This window comes from Magnolia sinica, chromosome 3, assembly GCF_029962835.1.
Source record: "Magnolia sinica isolate HGM2019 chromosome 3, MsV1, whole genome shotgun sequence".
Lineage (NCBI taxonomy): Eukaryota > Viridiplantae > Streptophyta > Magnoliopsida > Magnoliales > Magnoliaceae > Magnolia > Magnolia sinica.
This window is the reverse complement of record NC_080575.1, coordinates 110,218,212-110,246,013: the sequence shown is the minus strand read 5'-3', so window position 1 is coordinate 110,246,013 and position 27,802 is coordinate 110,218,212. Positions and strand designations below refer to the sequence as shown.

The 27,802-nt window shown below is 40.3% G+C and overlaps 1 protein-coding gene across 8 annotated transcripts; it reads right to left on the bottom strand.

Moving 5' to 3' along the window:
- Nucleotides 1-1,293: 1,293 nt before the first annotated feature.
- Nucleotides 1,294-14,404, bottom strand: LOC131240688 (uncharacterized). 8 transcript variants are annotated; one of them, XM_058239095.1, is made up of 3 exons: nucleotides 14,145-14,404; nucleotides 1,851-3,034; nucleotides 1,294-1,753 (listed from the first exon to the last, which is right to left on the bottom strand). In XM_058239095.1, the coding sequence occupies exons 1-2, from the start codon at nucleotides 14,174-14,176 to the stop codon at nucleotides 1,867-1,869; spliced, it is 1,200 nt and encodes a 399-aa protein (XP_058095078.1). In that variant the 5' UTR covers nucleotides 14,177-14,404; the 3' UTR covers nucleotides 1,294-1,753; nucleotides 1,851-1,866. The 8 variants fall into 8 exon arrangements, with proteins under 8 accessions (XP_058095078.1, XP_058095079.1, XP_058095077.1 ...); XM_058239096.1 differs by having other exon boundaries at nucleotides 1,294-1,716; XM_058239094.1 differs by having other exon boundaries at nucleotides 1,294-1,673.
- Between the last annotated feature and the right edge of the window lie 13,398 nt (nucleotides 14,405-27,802).

Below are 27,802 nucleotides of genomic sequence, written 5' to 3'. Positions count from 1 at the left end.
GCTAATCCGCTCATTGGGTGGGCCCCCAAAAGTAAAAAATCTATAGACAGCTCTGATGGAATGAAGCGTTCTGGTGTTACCTACCTAAAGGGTGGAGAGGCCCACCTCTTGTTGTAAACATGATGTGGCCAAAAATGTTACACGTCCCACAGAAACAGAAATTGACGTATCAATGCGGATGCTCCATCAACCATCTCTCTTTCTAATTCTCTTTCCCATTTCAAAGCAGTCAAACAAGGGCTGCCTTTTCCCCTTATGTGCATGACAAGCAATGATCACCCACAGGCTACACAACCCATGCTACATTAGTATGCAACCCCGTCTTTCTCGCCAACATTTTACAAGTGCAAGACAACAAAACAAACACATTGCCCCGCACCCATCCTCTTTCATGACACTTCTGATAATGGGGTTTCGAGCAATGATCACCGGTCAGGCAGTCGCACCCCACCCCATTCCAGCATGCTAAGCATATCACGTGCGAGGGATATCTCACCAGCATAAAAAGGCAGCCACCACATGACAATTACCTGGTATGAAAATAAGTCTAATCCACTCATCAGGCGGGCCAAACTGCACACTGGTTCAACCCATTAGCCACCTATTGCCGAGTGGTCTACCTGATGAGTGAACCATCAGGACAAGATAGCTTGTGATGATCACCAACTCACAAACGGAAAACCCCAGCAAAGCCATTTCCCTACTCCATTCTCTTTCTTCTTTTCTGCCAGCCTGTTAATGTGTGCAAGAGAATGGTGGGTGTAACTTGCCGATACACTGCACAGACATTAAACATTCTGGCCGACTTAAAAGATGCTGCCCGCCTAATGAGGGGATCAACCTGATTTTATTTTGTTTTTCTTGGTAATCTCCATGATGGGCCCGCATTTTGCAAGTCTCTGACGTTCATACATGTGGTCGCTTGGCCTTTGGTCGGCAGGAAAACAGCACGGCCTGAGAGGCTGAGCAAGCTACATTATGTGCCATGAAAACAGTGTAACATGTGAGCAGGCAGGAAGACTGTGTAGCCTTGCGTCACACACGCCATTGTACTTGAATGCATGTTCAAAACAGGGACCGACCATCCATGAGGGGGCCTGCTGACTCTTCTCAACATTTTTGCTATTATCCGACTGCAACCCCGACATGCATTATGGCCATGCAACAGCATCAGTACGGTACATGTAAAAAGCAACCCACACATGCATTCCATGATGACAGTCCACATACTTTAAATGATTCAACCATCCTTTGCCTGAGAAGGCATCCAAACACAAGCCCAAGTCTAAGACATGAAAACAGGCCTAACAGACTTTCATGGTTACTGTACATTTGACAACGGAGAGCAGTCTCAACCAAATACACACAAATGAAATGATAGTTTAGGAGCAAAGCTGGAAGCTGATCCGCTCATCAGTCCTGAATCCTCTTCCAAGCTTTGCACTTCCAATACAACCTATATACGAATAGAAAAGAAAGGAAGGAAAGAAAGAAGAAAAAACAATGTATCGTTTACAACTAAACATGTTAACAGAATAATTTATGTGATGGCATCACCATCATATACCATTTCTATTCTCTGATCTTCCAAACAGGTATTTTTTCCTCTTTTTTCTTGAGGCAGATCCCTTCTGGGCTCCTGGATTTCCAAACCCAATTGGCTCTGCAACAGTCTTAAGAGATTCAACATGATAACTGAATATTATGCAGTGATGACTGAATGTAATGCAGTTTCATCAGTTCAAATTTAATTCTGTACAGTAAAAAACATAAGAGATTGAGAATTACCAACTCAATTGAAAAGAATTATCAAGCAGTGCCTGAGAATAGGCTTAGAGCTGTATAATTACCAGAGATGGTGCTCTCTCACGGCTGATCTTCGTCAGGCCGGGAACGCACAAAACGCCTACGCCGCCTCGGTATTGGAACGTCGTCGGCCACATCATTCTCCAGATTCCAGTCCTCTTCATCGTCTTCCTGCAGACCCAGCAGGTTCTCGCCCCACAGACTACGCCTGCCAGAAAATCCAGATGTCCGGCGATGCCTTCTCCAGGCCCTAGACAGGCCTCTTGGCTCATCAATCTGAGCCATGGGACTGATCATGTGGAATAGAAAGAAAGTGGTCCACCACGGCCCACTGCCTTCGCCATGGCCACCCTCTCCTTCGCCTGAAAGCCTATCTCCGTTGTCAATGACGTAATCCCCGAGCACAATAGCACCTGGCATGGCCGAACGGATGGCACTGACAATGTCGCCGTATTCGCGCTGGTGTTCAAGGTGGCGCCAAGCGCGTTGCCTTGATGGGTCTACATCAGCAGGTCGTGTCATTGGATGGACTGTCCTGGCATGCCTGCGCAGCTCCCGGTAGTTACCAGAAAATGAGCAAGATTCCCGAGAACAACTCCTCTGCTTAAGGTCGAGGTACTGCCGGGCCTCTTTTACAATCTTCCAGCTTTTCACAACTCCACGGCACAGGGGACACTTCAAGTGTGAGCTCGATTCTGATAAACCAGCCCCACCCAACTCCTCTTGACTGTTCCTATCTCTATATGAGTCAGGGCCCGTCTCCATCCCCTGAGTTTCCAAATGGGCATCTGGCACTTGGGTGTTATTTTCTTCTAGCATTGCCAATACGCCATTATTTTCTTCAAAGATGTAGTCTTCAGAATGTTGCACTAGATTTCTTCTCATTCTTGCACCTCCAAAGATGGGTTCGGGAGTAAGGCTCTGAAGGGACCTCTGACCAGACCTCTCACTATCTGCACCTTCAGTGAGTGCCGGACTGGGAAGAACGGGACTGTTCCTAAGATCGACTCTTGGTTTTTTAAATCGATCCAGGCAATTTGAATGCCTGTAACTTGTATCACAAATGTAAGATCTGCAGCCCTTGTCATGGGAGCTGCACAGGAGAAGTACAGCATTGTGCGGATGGTCCATGCATATTGGGCATGAAGCTTCATCCCACTCCTTGTGCAGAGCACGAATATCTACATCAGTGGATGTGCTAGCTTTCATATCTGTCATCTTCGGTGCACTGTAGTAAGTGGTTTAAAACATGAGACCGGTTAGGATGCCAATTGTTCCTTGAAACAAAGGATAGATTCAGAACGGAAGAAACATAGATTTTAATGGACAGTTTAAGAATTGAATAATAAATCAAAGCAGTTAAGATGTGTCAATCTGGAACCCTGAATCACTTTGAGAAACTTTCTGTTCTCAAACTGAAGAAAAATGATAGCACACATCCTTCCCAGGCTTGATTTTTCACTTCACAGTGAGGTTCAAGCTTCCAGTTTTCTGCCTTAAGAAAGGATAATCATGATCTTCGACACCCATGCTTTGTGAGGAGATAAAAGTTCCTCCAAGCCAATAAAAGGAGGGAGGGGAAAAGGTCCTAATCTTCAGCAATTATATCTCCTTTTGGGGATCTGCATGGAAATATCATAGACGAACGCTAGCCACCACTTCACAATTTTAAGGGTGAGGACTAGGATGGAATCAACAGAAGAAACAGGAACTGTGTAGTGTGCTCTTTAATGCAGACCCTTCCAACTTCCAGTACACATCTAATGATGTGGACAAGAATCAAGGCGCCACAAATCATTGTACATACAGTAAGGGTCAGGGTGTCATCTAAAAGCACCTATCTTGCTCAGTGATTATGTTCATCGTTTCTTGAGAAGTTTCTGAGGAATGTGTAGGCAGACAGTGCATGGAGTAAAATTTCTAAGACTTCTTTATACTGATAAAAAAGACCATGATTATAAGCAGCAACACAGAGAAAAACATGGCTATACCAGGAAGAAAATCCCCTGTCAGTAAAAACAACCTAGCATCTGCATTCACAATAGAGTCCGCATCAGTGTTCCGTTCCCACTGAACACAGAAAAAGCTAAAGATAATTTATACTTAAACCCCACATTTCTTCAACCTAGTTCACCAACCCTTGGAAGCCCCCAGGTGCTTGCGGAGGGGTTACATTGAAGGTGACCCCCTCAGTCAGCACCTGCCTAGAAGAACAACCAGAAGAACAGGAACCTGAACCGCAAGAAGACCAAAAAAACAAAAACTAAAGAATTGTACAATCTTACAAGCAACAGTTTTATTGTGCCATGAATAAAAAACTGCACCAAATGAAGCCAAAAAGAAAGAAAGAAAAAGAGGCTGAGAACCAACATGTTAAACACACATGAATGCTGATAGGGGGAATTCTACAGTTGTTATTGACAATTTTAGCAGCATGAATGTAGCCTTACAAGAAATGGTTGATAAATTGCAATTGAAAACTGAGAAGTACCCAAATCCTTATAGGATCCTGTGGGTGAACAATGAACGACATTCCAATTCCAGTGACTTCACAGTGCTTGGTTAACTTTTCATTGAGGAAAAAATAATCAGAGTTGGTACGGAGTGACATAATCCTAACAAAGTTACTCATATTTTCTTGGGGAAGGCCATGGCTACATGATCGAATGGTAAATCATTCCGGACACAAGAATCCTAATGGTTTCTTGAAAATGGAAAGTGCGTTATGCTGAAGCTAATGAGATGTTACAAGCAAACCAAGAAGAGTAGACAAACCATCTTCAATGGTCCTCAACAATAAATCACTGTGGAAGAAAACTAGGACCACGGTGTAGTTTATGTTGAGAATACAAACTCAACCTTTTATTGTGTTATGTCTTATGTTTATTGTGTTGTGAGTTTAGTCCACATCAGATACTTAGTGGAAAAGTGTGTTGTAATTCCTATCTATATAAAGGGGTTTACGTCATCTAGTTTGGGATGGAGAGCTTGTAAACAATGTAGCACCTTGTGCACTTGAGAATCAATCCTTTTAATATAAATCGTGTGTTCTCTCTTCCTTAAGTCTGTTAAACATGGTAACAAGCAATGTTGTCAAAATCGTGATCATATCTCAAATCGTAATGGGGGTTGAATCGTATCGTAAATCGTAAGATTTTTTATGATTTTCTTAAAATATTGGAAAAATGAAAAATATAAATAAATCAGAAAAAAATTAAAAACTCATCAATCATCCCTTTTTTTTTGTCTTTCAAGAAATCTCCCTTAAAAACCATACAACCATCCTTTAATAATGTATATTCTTACTACCTTTCTTGATTGTAGAATCACATTGGAAAAGCGATATTTGATTCTATAGACCGACAAAAAAAAATTATTTTGATTTCTAGCCATCATTCCACAATAGATATAAGTCAACATAATCATAACCATTCATAAAAACATTCCAGATAAGTCATGCATCAATTTGGTGTTTCAACCAATTAAGAAGTAATAAATTAAAATTAAAAAATTAAAAACAAAAAAAAAAAAAAAAAAAAAGCTTCATGATTTAACTTGAAGAAAATATCAGTCATTTAATCTCTTATAAAGAAGAGAATAAATTAATTTACCTTTTCTAAACGATTCTTAAAGCCTCCACCAAATTAAAAACATAAAATGAAAGTCAAGTGAAACTTAAAATGGTAGAGAACAAGTATAATTTGAATCATAAATCGTAGGATTCAAATCATAGAATCGTAAGTTTCAAATAAAAATGGATTCAAGGGTGGGATTCAAATCATTTTATAAACCATAGGATTTTGACAACATTGGTATCAGGGTGGGTGAGATTTTGTTAATTGCATATTCTGTTTGTTATTCTTCTTCATCCTCATCCAAGCAATCGATCTTATAGGGCCACCGGAAATACCATTGCAACCAACTGCTTCTTCAGCATCCTTGATTATGCCTTTGCTGCACCTTCCATTCTCGTCCTGATAGACCCTCAAGACACTAGTGCAGGTGAGAACTTCCTCATCATTACAAAAACAGTTCTCATCGTCTTGGAGAAGACCATCTGTGTGGTGTATCTTTGTCTGAGTGGGAGTTATCCACCACCATTTTTGTCATTTTTCACCATGCCTTCACTTCTCAATGCCACTATCCATCAACCATATGGTTGGCATATTGGAGCTTCATAATATTCTTTTGGGGGAGGGTCGATGCATATGCAGTCCAGGCACTGCTTTGTTGAAGTTGGAGTGGCAGATCAGGCCATGGATTACTCAACCTCGCATCCCCAAAATAAATGAGTTGCAATCTTGGTTTTGCTAGACCACAAACAACATGTTCGATGTAATGTGACCCCATCTAATATGGACGATTTCAACCAACACGAGTTTTCCTTTACATTGATCATTTCTTCCTTCATTAGGCCTCCATTATCTGTTGTGGGTGTGGTTCACTCTAATGTTGTACAGTATTGTGCTGCCGGTATCTTCACATGCAATTGTGGGTGTAGCCCCCCTCGGAACCATTGGCAGTGTGGTTCACGCACTTGTGCAAAATTACACTTGTGTCTTTGAGAGGACTTTGCATATGAATGATGGTTTGGTGATTTGATGGTTATCGAGTTTAGATGGGCTACTATTTCAAGAGAAGAATAAATGGATGTCGAAAATTCAAGCTAAAGACGAGCGGCAATAGAAGATCTTATATCAATGAGGGAGTGTTGAGAATAGAAACTAACCTTTTATTTTGGAGTTTATGTTTATTGTCTTGCAATTTTAGTCCCACATAGAAGATTTTTCAGAAAGTGAGTTGTAACTCCTATCTATATAAAGGAGCTCAAGTTATCTAGTCCAGTGTTTTAAGTATCGATGATATCGGCTGATATATCCCACAATATATCTTGTATCCCACCTGTGCGATACAAAATGCACAAGTATTGGGATATAACCCACATGTTTGATCCAATGAGCATTTTCAATTTTCGATCAGTTTTTTTTCTGTAAATCATGTTAAATCAGTGTCAAATTGTTACAAATCAATGATTTTTCATATTTTGTAAGAAAATTAATTGATTGAGAGCTTCAATTTCAAGATTTGGAGAAGAGGGGCTGAGTTGCGGAAATTTGCAAAAAAAAAAAAATCAAAATTTCTCAATTTCTCGCAAATCGGTCACAATCTTTGTGTCCCAACATAAAATCAAACATGTATGTAACCCGATCTAATGATTCTTCTTTTGCTTTTGAATGTATTGCTTATGTTTCCACACGTCTTCTTACATTTATAAATTATATGAATAGATTTTGAATATACTTGCATCAATTCAATTAGACAACGCATAGATTAGGACCCCATACAAAGAAAACCTATCATGTGCACTAGTTTTCTTGTAATGTTTTGATTTGTAAGTGTGTATTGATGTCTTTTTTAACAATCACTGAAGTTTCATTGAAAAATTCGACCAATTTCCCTGTGTTTCCCACAACAACGATACATTACGAGATACAACCGATATATCCCATGCGACAAGTGATACGTATCCATATCCCAAGGGTGAGATACGTAACACAATACTGATATTTCAAACACTGGTCATCTTCAAACAGAGTCAGGGAGTGGTAATTGCTCAAGTGAGAAATAAGGCAACTCAACTAACAACGTGGTAGCTTATGCAATTGTGCAAGCATTACACCGGCAACATTCAATCATCCATCAAGCATTCACGGTGTACTCCAAAGTCGAGTGCATGGCATGCTAAGTAGACCACCTATCTTCAAGAGTTTCCATTCATCCTAAAGAACCAAGTAACATTAGAGAATCAAGCGGTTGATGCATTGAACTACAAGACAAATCAAGCGAGATTAGAATAGCGAGAACTGATCTTCCGTCAAATAACTGTAATGACAGCTATGTGTTCAAACTCCAACCATTTGTGGTATATCATACCAAACAGGTACATATTCTTTGGTTCTCGGCCTTATCTTCCTAGGAGTCTTTTACAAAGGTTGTTATTTGGAAGTTGCATTTGGAGGTCATTTCAATTTAGATAAATAGTACACTAGTTGAGGTTCATTTTTTATTGGCTAAGTTTGAAAAGAGGTGTTAGGCCCATTATTGAGCACTGCCAAGCTTGCCAATTGGGGAAAGGTAATAAGCAAAACACCAAAACCTATACACCTTTGCCAACTCCCTTTGCACCTTAGGAGGACATCATCATCAAAGCCTTATCCCAATTAAGTTATGTTGGCTAGATGAATCATGTTCCACTATCCCAATCTATCAAGGGCCATACCTCCAGTTAGACCATAGGTCATCTAGTCTTTTCTTACCACCTCCATCCACGGCTGCCTTGACCTTTTAGAGCCTTCCACCTGTACCAACTCACTCCTAACCAGCACGAAAACATCAACATGGATTTCTTCTTGGGATCACTAGAAACACGGAGGGACTATGCGTCAATCTATGTTCTGTTTGATCGGTATAATAAGATAACACACTCCATTCCTTATAAGAAGACATTGAACACGTTGTGGATTGTTGTGATTCTCCATAAGACATCAATTTTTTACTGCTGTGTGAAGTTCATACTTTATTTTTTGCAAGACTCTAGGCAAAATTAGGCATGAAGCTAAAGTGCTCCTGGTGGTTATCATCCATTGACAGATGGTGAGGCGGAAGTGGTGAACAGAAGTCTTGGGAATATCTTACAACGACCGGTTAATGAGTATCAACATGAGACCTCATCCTTCCACATGAAAAGTTTGCTCATAATTATTCAATTAAACGACATGATATTCTCCTGTTGACATTTCATATAGGTTTAAACATAGACAAATCATTTCCCTTTGCCTATTGTGATTAAACCAAGTAAGGAGGCCAATGGTTTCTCCCACAGCATCAAGATGATCCACGAAGACGTTAGAATGAAAATTATAGGGGCAAGCAGACATGTGAGAACAGTTCACTCAATCCAAGGAGACGAGGTTATGGTTCTATTCAAATAGAAAGGTTTCCTTCAAGATCATATCGCAAGTTACAGTTTCGTGATAATACATAGCATATCGAACTTCCACCTCATTGGAGATCAGCTTATCATCGTCTTATCAAGCTTCAACCTGAACTGAAATTGACACTCTTCAATACAGAGACCTCACCGCCTATCTCATGAAACAAAGAGGACAAGCAATACAAGTACCATGACTGCCAAAACAAACTGAAGCAATGAATGAAGATGTGCTCGATGATGGTGGTTACCAAATGTTCTTGGTGAAGCGGAACAGGAGAAGATCAGACAATACATGGATTGCAGTTACAGATTTCTAGCACATAAAGCCATATCTTTACAAAGAATGCATTTCCATTATTTAGCTCGAGGGAGCCAATCTCTCTCAAGCTAGGGGAGACTGATTCATCAAGAACATCAATCCATCAAGTGTATAACAGAAGAACCAGGAATGGGTCACACGTAATAGCTGAACCATAATTCGGGTCCTAAGGGACATCGTATTGACACATGGATTATGTGGCTCACAAGATCAATCATAGGATTCATCAACAACACCAATCCATCAACTGTATGGAAGAAGAACCAGGGATGAGTCCCGCATACTAGCTGAACCATATTTAGGGTCCAAAGAGACAACCTATTGACCCATGGATTATGTGGCTCACAAGGTCAATCATATGACCACAATAAAGGACCAACTGCAGGCCCCACAAGAACAATCAGATGAGTATAAGTAGGAGCCACAAATACCATATAGCCACACGTTTAGCTAGAGTATTTGTAGGAGCCACTTATCAAATATAGCCAAACATTTAGCTAGAGTATCGTATTAGTTTCTCATCTCATCTCAAAATTAGTGGCACATTCCTTTTGTTATTGAACTTGTGAAGCAAGAAAAGATGATCAGTAGCAAAGTTGATTTCTTATTCAATAAAGATTTTGAAAGACTCGTCTAGACTTTGGTGTTTAGAAAGTGTGATTTTTCTTAGTTCTAATAGTTCATATTACTAAAAGAGTAGTTTGAGGATACCTCAACAATCTCTTTTTGTTAAGGAAAATTGTGACAAAATCTGGTACATTCAATACTAAATTACTAATTGATCCTCATTGTGTGGATTCAATTTTTCCTATGCTGCATCTTAAAGATCATTTTTACCTACTTCTGGGGTGAAGGGATTGGTACAGGTTCAATCTACCTGATGAACAGTTCATACCCTTGGCATGTTCAGCTCACAAAAATTTAACTCCATAGAGACAAAAACTGGCCTGAAAGGGGACAAAATCCCATTCTCTTCAAGCCCTATTTCATTTCCTGCCATATCACATGTTGTACACTTGTCTTTCAAGTATCTTTATTGGGAGACATAAGTTTAGCTCAGATTTTTCCTCGCATCCAAATGGGCCCTTAGTGTGCATCAGTCATTGTTGAGTGCCCTAAATGTGATATTTTAATGGCATGTCGATGCAGGCCCACAACCCACCATAGGGCCAGCATGTGCTGATTTTGGACTGTTTATGTATAGATTTGGACCTAAATATCGAGAGCTGCAATTTATTATTCGTGGGAAATATGGGGAGATGTGATTGATGATATGGGGCTGATTTGAAGATATGATTGAAGATTCAGAGGATTATTTCTTTTTAATATTAATTAAGCTTTTACCATCTTAGGTAGATTAGATTGATTTGAAATCAATCTCTTAATTGGGGGCTCCTCATTAATGATTCGTTTAGGGTATAAAAAAGGAGAGCCGGTGTAGGAGGTAAGTATTCCAAAATTTTCTGAGTGTGAGTTTCTTAAGTTTTGTAAGAGAAGAAGTTTGATATCAACAAAATTAGTTCTCCCTCTACGCCATTATTTTTGTGGGTGTACTCCTGTCCATTTCTTGCGATTCGGGTGTCGAGATCTCATTGACTCGATAACCGGGTTGCACCACATGTCCCATATGCAAAATGATGGGTCAAAATCAAATGCAGCATGACAAGTAGCAAATGCATTCACAGAGATGTTTTTATATTTTTCATGTGGATTTTTATATGAACCATATTCACAGGAAAATAGATCTTGTAAATCGTGTTGTTGATCATCATTAACCAATTGCCACATGATTATGCCCCTTTCAAGAGTTGGAAATGCATTCATTTGACACATAACAACATGCTTAGACTTTTTTGTTGGCAGTAAGAATGCACTCTTGCATGGACAAAAGCCAATATATTTCTGCTTATGGATGTAATCTTTCAAAAAAAAAAAAAAGAGATCTTCCCATACCTTGGTTCACCAAGTTCTACTTGGACCATAGTTCACTTCCTTGTTGCATGGTTATATCAGGGGAGCGCTTTTAGCATATCAGTTCAAATTTAGAATCAATCCCTCAAACTAGGACAGATGGTCAATACCAAGCTGCCAATGCAAGTCATTCTAAAGGAATAATTGAAGAAAATACACACTGCAGCAATCAATGAGAACTGGGACCACTGGATGACCCAAAAAGGCCAACCAGTTTTGTTTAGATGATGTTTTCACAGGGTTAATGATTGATTCTGTTTGGATCACTTACATGGAGCCACTGGGGGAGGCCAGCTGGAACTAGTGCAAAACTAAGGTTGGGATGGAGTTTAGGCTATGCTGCAAATGCTTCCCAAATGTGATTGAGAGAAACAGAGGCCACTGTAGGAGGCCAACTACATGTGATTGAAACTTCTCAAATGTGCCAATGTGAGTCAATAACATTGACTTCCTATGTATCGAAAAGGAATCGACTTGCTCACAGCAGGTGGAAAATGCATCAAAAGATATTATTTTCATTTGACTTTGCAATGAATTAACTCCATTCAAGAAGCAAATTCCATTTGCAACAATTTAGCCAATCAAGAAGGTTGTTTTTTAGACTTATGATCATTTACCCAGTCTGCAGGATATGTATTTTAGGTTTTTCCTTCTACTCTCCTAAGGTTTATTACATTATTGCATCATCAATTAAAAAATTAGTATTAAAAAAAAAAAGAAAAAAAAAAGATGGTGATTCAAGTTTACCCCACAAGGAGTCCATTACTTCATTAAGATTAAGTACTACATATTAAGTAACAACATGTCATGAATTTGAATGCAGGCACTAATGGAAGCCTAAGGAGACTTGAAAAGGAAGAATAAGAGGTCAGTCCATCACATTATGAAGAATATCTGGAAAATAGTATAAAGATTACATATTAGGGTGTGAAAAGCTGGGAAACAAACCTCCAACATTATCAAGATGTAAATACTTACCCTGAAAAAGGAACTCCGAACTTTAGTCCCCTACGCCTTGTAGCTTCTGAATTGTTATGACAGTAATCAGCTTGTATGCATGATAATGATGGTCAATCTTGATTTGTTTCGATGATGAAATCCTATAAACAAGCCAATGCAGAATCTCCCAAAGACTGTAACAAATAATCCAGTGCCCTAAAAATCTTGAAGAATTACAGCCTTCAACTAACACATTTACAATTATCTCAAGCTCCACAAAAGTGTCCTAAAACCTGCACTTATTCCGTAAAAGAATGATGATGGTCATGTACAAAATATCCAAACCGTACAAGAATCAGAAAATGCACAAGCAGATGCAATTATACAAAGTAACAATTTTTTTTTTAAAAAAAAAAAAACAAAAGCAAAAATAGAGATGGCATTAAAATCAAATGTTGCTTCAAATTCAAAACCATCAACTCAAACACCTAAAGTCAATCACAAAAACACGACATCAGTCATTAAGGAAAAAGTGCATTACAAATGAAGAATTGCCAAAAAGTTCAAAGTAAAGGAAATCTTTAAACGGATTATGCTCCCATTAATTGGTAAAGAACCCTTCAAAGCCATCTACTCTTCTAACTTCATACTCAGAACATATGATGCCAGGAAAGGTAATTAAAATGCCAGAGTAGTCTAGACCAGCAAAGCTCCCATGCACCTCCTAAGCTTATCTTCATACATGTGGCAAACATGTATAGCATCAAACTAAAAATTAAGCAGCCCTACCTTAGTCAGGTCATAATCCAAAAGGTAAAAACACACTGATTGTAAAATTCACATCTGTTGTACTAGAGAACCTTTTCTTGAAGAATATCAATGGTCAACAGGACTGGGTTGAGCTGTTGACCATCCATTATCTTTTCCCAAGATTCTCCCTTTCAATGGTGAGGATTGTTTGATAAATGTGATTTTGGGATATGGCCATCCAAGGAAAGGTCTGCTGATGATTAGTTTGAATCTAGTTCTTGTTTGCCATGTGTATGAAAATTGTCACGTTTTTCCTTCTTTTGAGAAGGCCATAACTTAAACCAAAATAATAATAATAATAATAATAATAATAATAAGTGGCAAAACCTGTAGTATGGCCCTAATGTGATATATATATATATATATATATATATATATATATATATATATATATAGAAACCTTCAGCAATGAAATGGTTAGGACTACGTTTGAATTTGTGGGCAGTTGTCTGGCTCTTAGCTAATTGCCTGTAAAACCATAGGTCACTACAGCCTAAAACATATGCCTAATTTTTCGTAGGTGACCAATCACCAAGGCAATGATACTCATATCACATCATTAGGAAAAAAAAATATGGAATACCCAGCTTGGATTCTCTGATAAGGGGCCCAGATGACGGATCCCCTTCCCCAAGACCTTAAAACTAGATCTATCCAGATCTCTACACCTACTACACCTTTTCAATTGGGCTAAAAGCCCGAATTGAGACAATTGTCAGAAATAGTTCAGCACTATAATACTTGTGAATTGCAACCATATCTTGAGAAATTGGATCTAGGCACCCTGTTCACAATACCTGTACCTGTATTCCACTAACATCGCCCAGAATACTGAATTCCACATAATCATTTCGATCCAACATTAAAATCCACAACAGCAAAGCCCCTGAAACCAATTTCCTTGCCCCAAAACAATCTCTCCTTGGCTTGTTATAATCAAAATCCAAAAAGCAAAACTGCACTTACGGAACATCAGATTGTGAAGTAAAAACAAGAATCTTTACAAGATTTAACTATCCACAGCAAGATATTCCATCGCCCAAACTATTACCAAAGCCCCCAAAACCTAACCCTAATTAGATACCGTTTCCTTCCCTACAATACAAGAAATCCAAACCCTAACCCCGACCAGATGCCGACTCTATCCAACAAAGAAATGGAAATCCAAGCACGGATTCATCCCCGAATGACCTAAAAGGCGCAGATCGCAAACAGAAGAAACAGATCAAGAACAAATGCATAAGGAAAAAATAAAAATAAAATCGAAATCCTTAGAAGAAGGGGAAAAAAGGGTTCGGATTTTACAGAAATTTGAGAGATGATCGAATCGCTGGCATTTGATTCGATGATGCAGATAGATCTGGAAAATTCGAAAATTCTCTTTCTTCTCTCTCGCTCTCTCTGTAAAATTCCTCTATAAAAAATAAAAAATAAAAAAGGGTTTTGGGGGTTTTCTTTGGTTATTGCTGATATTGAGGGAAAAAACAGAACCGAGGAAAAACCAAAGGAGCGGAATTTTCGTTGAATAAGAAAATCAATCGCACGTGAAAATGAGAAAAGCCAACAACTGCTGTTTTATAGGAATTTTACAAAAAACTACCTAATTAATGCGAATTTTACATTCCACTACCCTATTAAAATACGTTTTATAAAAGCTTATCATTCACGCCACCTTCCGTTACGTCTCTTTGACCACCGGTTTGAGTGGGTGTGCGACCACAAATATATGTCCTCTTTCGATGGGCCCCACCTGATGTTTATGTAAAATCTACCACGACCATCAGGTGAATCATATCATGACAGTCCATGGACCCAAAATCCACCCCCATCCATGATTTAGGTGGACCACATGATTGAAGAAAGTACACAGGACAACATTTACCATTCAAACTGTTTCCATTATTATGCCCGTCAAAAATACCGATGGGCCTGATTTTTAAGCCTTATACATAAACTTTGCTTTTTCATCTAATGGTTAGAGTGGATTTCATAAAATCATTAAGGTGGTTCAATAAAAATTAAAAGCGGACAGAACCACCGGCATGAATGGTTGTTTCTTCCCTAGGATTAGCCATTTAAATTAATTTAACGAGCTGGATTCCACGTATATGTAAGAGTTACTCTGATCATTAGATATTTAGTTTCGTATTAGGCTTATAGACCAAAAATTAAGTTGACTAGCGCCACACCAGATAAAATAGTTGAGAGATGTCTTCCCTTGAATCTTACAGGACCCACTATGATAATTAGATAAAATCTACCCTGGCCAATAAATTCCAAACAAAACCTTAGGCACATGGCTCAAAAATCTATTCATTATTGATTCCCGGGGATTACACTAATAGAAATAAAACAAAACTTTAAGCATGTGGCTCAAAAATCATATTCATTTTTTATTCACATGGGCCACACTAATAGAAATAATTTTAAAACTGAGTGTTGTTTTATACACTATTTTCAATCATATGGTTCATTAGAAGCTCTTATAAAGCTTATTTGTATGGCCTTTTGACCAAACACCTAGTAAAGGACCCATGGTTGTGGGGATTTTATATAAACGTGGAGATGCCAGCAACCGAGCCACCCATTCATGATATGCAATGGTAATTATGTGAATTGATTAGGAAGCTTTATATGAACTGATTAAGAAGCTTTTTGAATGCTTAAAAGATATACCGGAAATATAAATTTTATGGTGTAATTTGGCTAAGTGCGTTGCGGGTAGCCAGTCAGTGCTCTTTGGGCTCCACCGTGATGTATGTGTTTCATCCATGCCGTCCATCTATTTTTTTCCATATCAATTTATGGCATAAGCCAAAGAATTATTTAAATCCAAATCTCAAGTGGACCTCATTATAGGAAACAGTGATGAATTGCCCACCATTAAAAATTTCCTTGAGGGTTACAAAAGTTTTGGATCAAGCTTATATTTGTTTTTTCCATATCCATTACAATCAGGCCTAGAAGGTTTTTAATGGTGGACATTCAATCACTACCGTTTCATGTGGTGTGATCCATCTGACATTTACATACACATCATATTTTTTATTAAGCCTAAAATTATTGGAAAAAATGGATGAACGGAATGGTTAAAACACATACATCATGGCAAGGGGACCTAGGAGGTTTTTAATGGTGGACATTCAATCACTACTGTTTCATGTGGTGTGGTCCATCAGAGATTTACATACACATCATTTTTTTTATTAAGCCTAAAATTATTGGAAAAAATGGATAAACGGCGTTGATAAAACACATACGTTGTGCCGAGGTAAACAAAGTAGCGTATCTTTAGTATTATATTTGAGAAATTTACCACTATACGACTCATTTATGGCCCATTTACCCGTTGAAGCCCACTGCTTTTTACCTCACCAGAATAAGCCCCATCTGTACGGACGACTTGCCAAAGGCCGAAAATCCCTCTGCTTTTTTGAATTTTTGTAAAGCGGGGGATTCCTATAGCTACGGATTATAACCGTAGCCATAACCAGAGCATTAATCCACTAATTGCAAGAGGGGGGACAACGAGTTAGGGTCAATCGGGTTAGGACCCAGTTGACCGTGTCAGAGCTGGGCCTATGGCTACGGATTATAACCCTAGCCATAAGCGTAGTGCTATGCATTTTTTTCTCTTTTTTTTTTAATTTTTATTTTTTACATGGAGAACTTTATTCTACCTACATTTTTCTCTAATACATATTTATATAAATATGTATATATAAGCATATAAAAAAAAAATTCTCACTTTGTTTTCATTTATTTCTTTATTCGTTTAATAAGAACATTTTCTAAACTAAAATTAGTTACTTGATGTACCACATATGATTTTGGGGTAGGAGAAGTTACTTTAGCTAACCAACCTGATTATTTTTCAAGATTCCAGGTCGATGGCCGAAAATCCATTTCATTCACTTCGCGGTCAATTTTAATCAGTTTGCGATCAATTTCATTCACTTCATGGTCAACCCAATTCATTTCACGGTCAATTCCCTTCACTTCACAATGAATTCCATGCATTTCGTGATCAATTCCCTTCACTTCACGGTCAATTCCATGCATTTCACGGTCAATTCCCTTCACTTCACGGTCATTTCCATGCATTTCATGGTCATTTCTGGCGATTTCATTTCATTTCACGGTCATTTCCATGCATTTCACGGTCAATTCCCTTTCACTTCACGATCATTTCCATGCATTCCACGGTCAATTCGCTTTACTTCACGGTCATTACCATGCATTTCACGGTCAATTCCGACAATTCCGTTTCATTTCACGGTCAATTCCCTTCACTTCACGGTCATTACCATGCATTTCATGGTCAACTCCGGCGGTTCTGTTTTATTTCACGGTTATTTTCATGCATTTCACAGTCAATTCCGACGGTTTCGTTTCAGTCAACGGTCATTTCCATGCATTTCCTGTCACGCCCCAAACTCGAAAACCGGGCTCACAAAATTTTCGATCACCGAATCCGGCGCCGACAGCCTCCGTAGAACCCCATTCTCGGCTCCCAGCGCCCATTCACCAGGTTCCGATCCTGGGATGCTACAAGGAGGATTTTCAACATCAGTTTGATTCATAACAAGCATAACCAAAGGTATAACCCACAAACAACAACCAAAAACTCCATCACATTTCCACTATAATAAAAAACTTTACAAGTATAATGAGCATAAGGGAAATACAATTAAGATAGACCAAAAGCTCCACAAAAGACCAGCTACGCGCCCAAGCCTCAGTGCTGCTGCGATCCAACGTCACCCGCACGCAACGGTCGTGCATAAGCTTATAGAAAGCTTAGAGGGTGGTGAAAGTGTATGCTCAAGGTAGTAATGTAGTTATGCAGTTTCAGAGTAATGCGGAACATGCTGATGAATGCTAAGAATCTCATTAGCCGTACCAAGGCCATGCGGTGCAAAGAATGATGTCGGCCATACCAAGGTCATGCAATGCGAAATGCAGCTCAAGCATACAAATCATCATCTAAGTCCATATATCGATACAGCTCAAAATCTGGAATATCATCGGGGTCTAGTACACTCCAAGCCAGATTGCCGCCCCATTGCGCTCAATAAGGTAAGTGGAAAAGACCTCACTATCCGCCTGCCAAAATCGGGCTCGGCTCGTCAATAGCGGACCCATTCCTCGAGCTGGTCAGACTCAGCCTAGCATTGCCCCCTACTCTCGGGCGGGTAAGGGCACCCCCTTCCAACCGACCACGACACAGTGGAAAGCGCAACCGTCTGGTAATCGGCACTCAGCGCTCATGCACCCACTCGGTCTAGACGTTGGAGCAACCTCCTGGTACCATAAGGGTTTAGGGACTTTCACCCAGGGATATCTATCGCACCCCATGTAGAACAGTATTTCTGGTATCCAATCATGCCAACCACGATACGTCTGTGGAGGCTACGGCCCTGATGTCGCTAGGGTGTATAGTAACCATATCACACAATGCGAATGCATGATTCACACTATCCAGTCATACAGCAATCCTGCGCATATCGTGCGCTCATGTAGGGCAACACCCCCTGTACGGGAGCCCCTAAACAATCTGCCCAAAGTCATATGCGACGATCAGTCATTCCTCATATCAAGCATACATATGATGCAAATGGTCATGAATCATAGAACTAAACATGCTAAATAGGATGGATGATAATCATAACAAAGATGGGCCTAGACGACCTACACATTACACGTACGAGCCTAACAATGGGCCTTCAGGAAAGGCATAATGCGGCCATTTAACCAACACTATACTTGCAATGTGGACATCAAACCAACATTGCTCCCAAGGCACAACTGTCACAAATATCATTACATAATTTATGCTGGGATCACACATTGCAATGGACCTTAGGTACATCCCATTGGGCCTTAAATACATCAAATGGGCCAAATCACATGGGCCTTATATTCATTAAGTGGGCCACATCAATGGGCCGCACCAATGGGCCTTATGTACATTGCAATGGGCTATAACCCGTGGGCCTTAGAGTGCATCAAATGGGCCTACTCACATAGGCCTTATATGTATCAAATGGGCCTCGCCAGTTGGGCCCCATACATGCATCAAATGGGCCTCAACCCATTAGCCCCATTGCATCTTAATGGGCCTCGACCCATGGGCCCCTAATGCATTAAATGGGCCTCGACCCACGGGCCTTACATATACATCAAAGTGGGCCTCAACCATGGGCCTTACATATATATCAAGGTGGGCCTCAATCACAGGCCACAAGAAAATTGAGGTGGGCCTCCCACATCAGCAAATTATATATAATAATATATATATATATATATACACACACACAATATTACACATAGTATAATATTATGTATATATGTATATATATATATATATATATATATTTATATTTATAAATGTACAGACACACACGCACACACCACACACGCATGCAACAGGCCCACCGTCCCTGGACAGTGGGGATGTTACACAAACACCACAGCGAGCCCCACCGTCCGCCTGAACGGTGGCCATAAAACCCATACATCACTGTGGGCTCCATGTGGGGCCCACCAAAATGTTTACATTCCATCCAATCCATTGATAATGTCCCGTGGGCCCAAATGAATACAGAGAACAAATTTCGGCTGGATCCAACACTTCTGTGGCCCAGACCAGGGATTTCAATGGCAGACGCTCAACCTCACTGTTTCCTTTCGTGTGGGCCACCTGAGTTTCAGATTAAGCTGATATTTTGAGTGGGCCCTCTTCAGGGAGGGGCCCACCTCATGAAGGGGTTAGATGGCAGATGAACATCAAGGTGGGGCCCACGGCTACAGCCGTGGGTGGCTGCCTGTCCGCCCGTCCGCTGGGCGCTGGCGCGCAGGCAGCACCTGCTGCACTTTCTGACACGGCAGCGTTGTTATTGATTTTTTTTTTAAAAAAAAATGTTTTCCTGCGGTTTTTCACAGGTGGGGCCCACGTCCGATAATCCACTCCGTCCAATGGCCCTTCATACCTTCAGACAAGCAAAACAAGCCCAATATTGGGCATATTTCAGTGTATAACCAATCAGGGAAGATTTTAATGGTGAAAACCACCATTTGTTATGGTATGGCCCACCTGAAGGTCTGATTGATCCCATTTTTCGGGTCAACGCCTAAAAGGGACTTGGGAAAGGAATGGATGGTGTGGATTTAATACATACATCAAGGTGGGGCCTACATGAGTGGACCACCCAAGCTTGAACCAAGCTAGTATTTGTGTTTTCCCATTAAAACGTCCAGCGTCCAGGGACGCTGGACGGTCTGCCATACAAGGTGGGCCTGCTCAGGTGGGCCACCACTGATGGATTGTGTGGGTACTACACATATAAGGTGGGTCCCCACTTATAAATAATTTGGGTAAAATACTTACTTCATGGTGGGGTCCATTCAAGTGGGCCACACAATCATATCAAGACAAAGAAAATAAGAAAAAGAAAAGATAGGAGAGAGAGATAGAGAATGAGATCCTCGTGATGGAGGGACCCCGGCATTATGGGCCCTCCTTTGCACTAAATCATACATCAAGTGGGTCCCATTACATGTGGGCCCATTAAAATTAAATCCAACAGTGGAGATCCCTTCTCCACTAAATTAGACGGTCTAGATGACCCTAAATATGCAAGAAAATAAACATCATGATGGGGTCCATGGAGAATGGCCCCATCATGGAATGATCATGATGATCCAAGTGGGCTATTGGCCACATCTTAGGGTCCAAAGTGAGATCCAAACCATTGATCGGTTGACCTCACTTGGCCCATCTTAAAAGCATCAAAAACTATCCTATCAAAACACCCACCACTTGATCTTCTTGCTCCCTTGGCTTCCTCAGCTCCTTGTGCTTCTCTTTGATGGAGGAAGATGAAAAATGGATGGTTGAGATGAGAGATCTAGGGATGGAAAGGTAGGCCACACATGAGCATTTTTCTCACCATGGGAGGGCTTGGAGAGGTTCATACGTATGAGATTTCTTGCTTAAGGGAGAGTTGAAATGAGAGAGAGACTTGTAAGGGGGAGAGAGAGAGGGAGTGATGGGTGATGGAGTGATAGATGGAATAGAGGGATGGGAGTGTAAGAGATTTTTGACTTTTGTGGCTAAAGGTGTAAGAAAAGCATGGGTTGTGTAAGAGCTTTATGACTTTAGGGGTTGCTTGGGAAAGGGTGAAAGTTGATGTGTACTTGACATGATGGGATTGATGAGATTGATTGATTGATGTGACACCTTATAGAGATTCCCTCGAAATTCGCACGCGCAGCGTTTCCTCGCACCGAACGCTGGCCCACAACTCCCGACCAGGGTATCGCCTCGGCGCGCAAGTCGCGGCATCAGAACCGCGGCGACGACGCGGTCGCTAAGGTATAAGTCTTGGGTTGAGTCGACTCGGGTTGACGGCATGAGAATCCAGGTCGCGCGCAAATACCGATTAAGGGTCGAAGGTTGCCGAAATTTGACCGGGAAGACCGCGGAAGCCTATGAAACGGTACGGTCTAGGATACGGGGCTTACATTTCACGGTCAATTCCCTTCACTTCATGGTCATTTCCGTGCATTTCATAGTCAATTCCCTTCACTTCATGATCATTTCCGTGCATTTCACGGTCAATTCCAGCGATTCCATTTCATTTCACGGTCATTTCCATGCATTTCACAATCAATTTCCTTCACTTCGCAGTCATTTCCATGCATTTCACGGTCAAATTCGCTTCACTTCACGGTCATTACCATGCATTTCATGGTCATTTTCGGCAATTTCGTTTCATTTCACGGTCATTTCCATGCATTTCACGGTTAACTCCCTTCACTTCACGGTCATTTCCATGCATTTCACGGTCAATTCCTTTCATTTCATGGTCATTTCCATGCATTTCACGGTCAATTTCGGCGATTCTGTTTCATTTCATGGTCATTTCCATGCATTTCACGATCAATTCCCTTCACTTCATGGTCATTTCCATGCATTTCACTGTCAATTCGCTTCACTTCACGGTCATCACCATGCATTTCACGGTCAATTCCGGCGATTCTATTTCACTTCACGGTCATTTCCATGCATTTCACAGTCAATTCCGGCAATTCCGCTTCACTTCATGATTAATTCGCTTTACTTCACGGTGAATTCCCTTCATTTCATGGTCAATTCCGGCGATTCCACTTCACTTCATGGTCATTTCCATGCATTTCACGGTCAATTCCCTTCACTTCACAGTCATTTCCATGCATTTCACGGTCAATTCCGGCGATTCCATTTCATTTCATGATCATTTCCATGCATTTCACGGTCAATTTGCTTCACTTCACGGTCAATTTGCTTTACTTCACGGTCATTACCATGCATTTCATGGTCAATTTCGATGATTCCGTTTCATTTTATGGTCATTTTCATGCATTTCACGGTCAATTCCCTTCACTTCACGGTCATTTCCATGCATTTCACGATCAATTCCATGCGATTCCATTTCATTTCACGGTCATTTCCATGCATTTCACGGTCAATTCCCTTACTTCACGGTCATTTCTATACATTTCATGGTCAATTCCGACGATTCCGCTTCACTTCACGGTCATTTCCATGCATTTCATGGGCAATTCCCTTCACTTCATGGTCATTTCCATGCATTTCACAATCAATTCCCTTCACTTCACGGTCATTTGCATGCATTTCACGGTCAATTCCAGAGATTCCGTTTCATTTCACAATCATATTCATACACTTCACGGTCAATTCCCTTCACTTCACGGTCATTACCATGCATTTCATGGTCAATTTCGGCGATTCTGTTTCATTTCACGGTTATTTCCATGCATTTCAAGGTCAATTCCCTTCACCTCATGGTCATTTCCATGCATTTCACAGTCAATTCCCTTCACTTCACGGTCATTTCCATGCAGTTCACGGTCAATTCCAGCGATTCCATTTCATTTCACGGTCATTTCCGGCAATTCCGTTTCATTTCACGGTCATTTCCATGCATTTCACGGTCAATTCCCTTCACGGGCATTGATTAGTGAAATGCATGGAAATGACCGTCAAGTGAAGCAAATTGACCGTGAAATGCATGAATATGATCATGAAATGAATGAAATTGATCGAGAACTGATTGAAATTGACCACGAAGTGAATGAAATAGATTTTCGACCATCGACCTGATGGAATCTTGGAAAATAACTAGGTTGGTTGGCTAAAGTAGCTTCTCTTGCCCCAAAATCATATAGGACTGAAAGTCGAGCGGGTCGGGTCGGGTCGAGTTGGTGCTCAACCGTAGCCCAACCCAAGGTTCCTATACCTCAACCCTAACCCAACCCAACCCAACTTCGGGATGGGAATTTTCAACCCAAGCCCAACCCAAGTGGGCTTGATCGGAAAGATATCTGCTAATATTTTCATTATGACATTAGTCTACCGTATTTTCAATACACATCTTATTTTTTGTACCTATAATTTTATTAATTACATATGTAGTTATTTATCATAATAAGTTCATGTTTTTCTAAACAAACAAGCTAAAATATAGGACAATCACTCCATTAAAAGTCGTATTTTGTATCAAGCAATTTATTTGGGAGAGGGAAATCCGACATATCTTGTTAGCTCGAGTCATCGAAAATGATGTGGACTAAATGAAAGCAGTCGGCATTGGAATTTCTTGTGCCTTCAAAACAAATGATCTGCATTCAATTATAAATAATTTATAAGGAACTTATATATTAATCATGTTCGGGTTAGGTCAGGCAATCCGAGACCTCAACCCGAACCCAACTCAAGTTTTATCGGGTTGGTGTTTGTATGGCCCAACCCTGAGACCAAACCCAATACATCCTGCCCAAGCCCAACCCAATGTCGGGTCGGTCACAAGTTGGTTGGGTTAAACCCGCCCAACTTTCAGCCCCAAAATCATATATGGTACGTCAAGTAACTAATTTTGGTTTAGAAGATATTCTTGTTAAATGAATAAAGAAAGAAATGAAAAAAAGAGAGGAAAAAAATTTATATGCTTATATATACATATTTATATAAATATGTATTAGAGAAAATTGTAGGTAGAATAAAATTCTCCATGTAAAAATAAAAAATTTAAAAAAAAAAGAAGAAGAAAAAAAGTGCATAGCACTATGGTTATGGCTATGGTTATAATCTGTGGCCATTAACCCGGACCCGATCGACCCCACTTTGGCCTGATTTATCATATTTGGGGTCGACCAGGTTTCTACAATGTGGTCCACTTGATCTTTGGATCTATCTTCATTTTAGGCTCAAGCTTTACAACAATCTCGCCAAATGGGTGGACAATTTGGATATAACACAATTTGAAATTGACCGTGAAGTGAAGGGGAATTGCCGGAATTGACCGTGAAATGCATGGACATGACCGTGAAGTGAAGGGAATTGACTGTGAAGTGAAGTTAATTGACCATGAAGTGAAGGGAATTGACTGTGAAATGCATGGAATTGACCGTGAAGTGAAGCGGAATTGTCGGAATTGACGTGAAATGCATGAAAATAACTGTGAAGTGAAGGGAATTTACCGTGAAATGAAACGGAATCGTCGGAATTGACCGTGAAATGTATGGTAATGACCGTGAAGTGAAGTAAATTGACCGTGAAATGCATGGAAATGACCGTGAAGTGAAGGGAATTGACCGTGAAATGCATGGAAATGACTGTGAATTGAAGGAAATTGACCGTGAAATGCATGGAAATGACTGTGAAATGAAACAGAATCACTGAAATTGATCGTGAAATGCATGGAAATGACCGTGAAGTGAAGGGAATTGACCATGAAATGCATGGAAATGACTGTGAAATGAAACGGAATCGGCGGAATTGACCGTGAAATGCATGGAAATGACCGTGAGGTGAAGGGAATTGACCATGAAATGCATGGAAATGATCGTGAAATGAAACGGAATCGCCGGAATTGGCCATGAAATGCATGGAAATGACCATGAGGTGAAGGGAATTGACCGTGAAATGCATGGAAATGACCGTGAAATGAAACGAAATCACTAGAATTGACCGTGAAATGCATGGAAATGACCGTGAAATGAAACGAAATCACTAGAATTGACCGTGAAATGCATGGAAATGACCGTGAAGTGAAGGGAATTGACCGTGAAATGCATGGAAATGACCGTGAAATGAAACAGAATCGTCGGAATTGACCGTGAAATGCATGGTAATGACCATGAAGTGAAGCGAATTGACCGTGAAATGCATGGAAATGACCGTGAAGTGAAACAGAATCGTTGAAATTGACCGTGAAATGCATGGTAATGACCGTGAAGTGCTGTGAATAGAGCTGGGCATCGGTCCGGATCGGATCGGATTGGGCCTAACTTGGTCCGATCCGAAATTCCAATAGTCTAACTAGAACTCGATCCGATCCGAGACTGAGTCCGGGTCACCTGACTCGGACCAATCCGATGCTTGATTGACTTGACCCGAACCAAGTCCGACTCGGTCAGGGAAACCAAGTCAGATCGGGTTGGGTACGATTTGGATCGTTTGATATAGTGTGGTCCACTTCAGTCTTCAATATATCATACTTTTGTGTTCAACGCTTAAAATGATACGTCAAAATGGATGAACGGCTTAGATAAAACATATACATCAAGGTGGGCCCCACATGACTATGAAAGAAGTGGTGCTTTCTCTAGACATATTACATTGACGTGCACTGCACGAAAGTGCAGTGACTTCTTTTTCACGCAAGTCTGTGACTTGCTGTATTAAGGTTAGCAAGTTTTATGGGTCTGATGGTGGGGTATGTGTTATATCCAAACCGTCCATTCATTTGGCGAGCTCGTCTTAAGGCTTGAGACTAAAAATAAGACAGATCTAACTTTCATGTGGACCACACAAATTGTTTAACAGTGAAAATCATTCTCTGCTGCTATTTGTGGTGTGGTCCAAATGATCTTTGGATATTATTCATTTTTTGGACAATGCTTTATAATGGTCTCTAAAAATATATGAATGGTGTAGATATAATAAACACATCACTGTGGGGCCCATGTAACTTTGATATCCTCTGAGCCGTTCGTACAACTTGGAGTTTGAGGAGCGTCAGTGCTTGTCTTGGCACAACACGTACCTACAGCTAACGCGTATAGCTAGCTACATATCTGTGTATGGTACACCAGCAAATCCACTTGTCATTGTACACCCTAAACTCTGTTGAGGCCCACCTTTAATGCATGTGATCTATCCACGCCGTTCATTTGTTTTTGCAAATCATTTTAGTGGTTGAAACAAAAATTGATGCATATCCAAAGCTTAAGCGGACCATACCACAAAAAAGTAGAAGGATCAATAAGAACTACTCCGGATCGGGTAGGATCGGATCGGACTAGGTTTTTAGGTTGGGTCGGGTCTAATCAGGGCCAATCTGAACTCAACTTGAAAAAATTTCTTCAACTTGAAAAAATTTCGGATCTAGATGGGGCTACTCGATCCACACCGATACAGACTGTCGGTTCAATTCTGATCGGGTTGGATCCACCGGATCGGGTCTGTTTTGCCCGGCTCTAACTATGAAATGCACGGAAATGACAGTGAAGTGAAGGGAATTGATCGTGAAATGCATGGAAATGACCGTGAAATGAAATAGAATCGTCGGAATTGACCGTGAAGTGCATGGAAATGACCGTGAAGTGAAGGGAATTGACCGTGAAATGCATGGAAATGACCATGAAGTGAAACGAAATTGACCGTGAAATCATGGAAATGACCATGAAGTGAAACAGAATCACCGGAATTGACCGTGAAATGCATGGTAATGACCGTGAAGTGAAGCGAAATGACCGTGAAATACATGGAAATGACTGTGAAGTGAAGGGAATTGACCGTGAAATGCATGGAAATGACCGTGAAATGAAACGGAATCACCTGAATTGACCGTGAAATGCATGGTAATGACCGTGAAGTGAAGCGAATTGACTATGCAATGCATGCAAATGACCATGGAGTGAAGGGAATTGACTGTGAAATGCATGGAAATGACGTGAAATGAAACGAAATCGCTGGAAATGATCGTGAAATGCATGGAAATGACCGTGAAGTGAAGGGAATTGATTGTGAAATGCATGATAATGACCATGAAGTAAAGCGAATTGACCGTGAAATGCATGGAAATGACCGTGAAGTGAAGAGAATTGACCGTAAAATGCATGAAATGAAACGAAATCGCCGGAATTGACTGTGAAATGCATGGTAATGATTGTGAAGTGAAGGGAATTGACCGTGAAATGCATGGAAATGACCGTGAAGTGAAGCGGAATCGTCGGAATTGACCATGAAATGCATGAAAATGTCCGTGGAGTGAAGGGAATTGACTGTGAAATGCATGGAATTAACTGTGAAGTAAAGGGAATTGATCGCAAAATGCATGAAATTCACCGTGAAGTGAAGGGAATTGACCATGAAATGAATTGAGTTGACCACGAAGTGAATGAAATTGACCGTGAAGTGACTAAAATGAATGAAATTGACCGGGAAGTTAATGAAATGGATTTTTGACCATCGACCTGATAGAATCTTGGAAAATAACTAGGTTGGTTGGCTAAAGTAGCTTTTCCTACTCCAAAATCATATGTAGTACGTCAAGTAACTAATTTTGGTTTAAAAGATATTCTTATTAAATGAATAAAGAAAGAAATGGAAAAAAAAAAAAAAGAGAGAATTTTTTTTATATGCATATGTATACATATTTATATAAATATATATTAGAGAAAAATGTATGTAGAATAAAGTTCTCCATGTAAAAAATAAAAATAAATAAAAAAAGAGAAAAAAGTGGATAGCACTATGGCCATAGCTACGGTTATAATCCGTAGCAATAGACCCAACTCTGGCCCCGTCAACCAGGTTGGCCCGGTGGACCCCATCTCGCTAGTTTTTTTATCCTGTTGTAATTCCCACCGATTTTTGTGAGTCTGATTATGAG

Coding starts and splice junctions, on each gene's coding strand:
- LOC131240688 (XM_058239092.1), bottom strand. CDS start 14,176: ATGCCAGCGATTCGATCATCTCTCAAATTTCT. Junction 3,035..14,144: donor CGATCATCTCTCAAATTTCT/GTAAAATCCGAA, acceptor CACTTACTACAG/TGCACCGAAGATGACAGATA.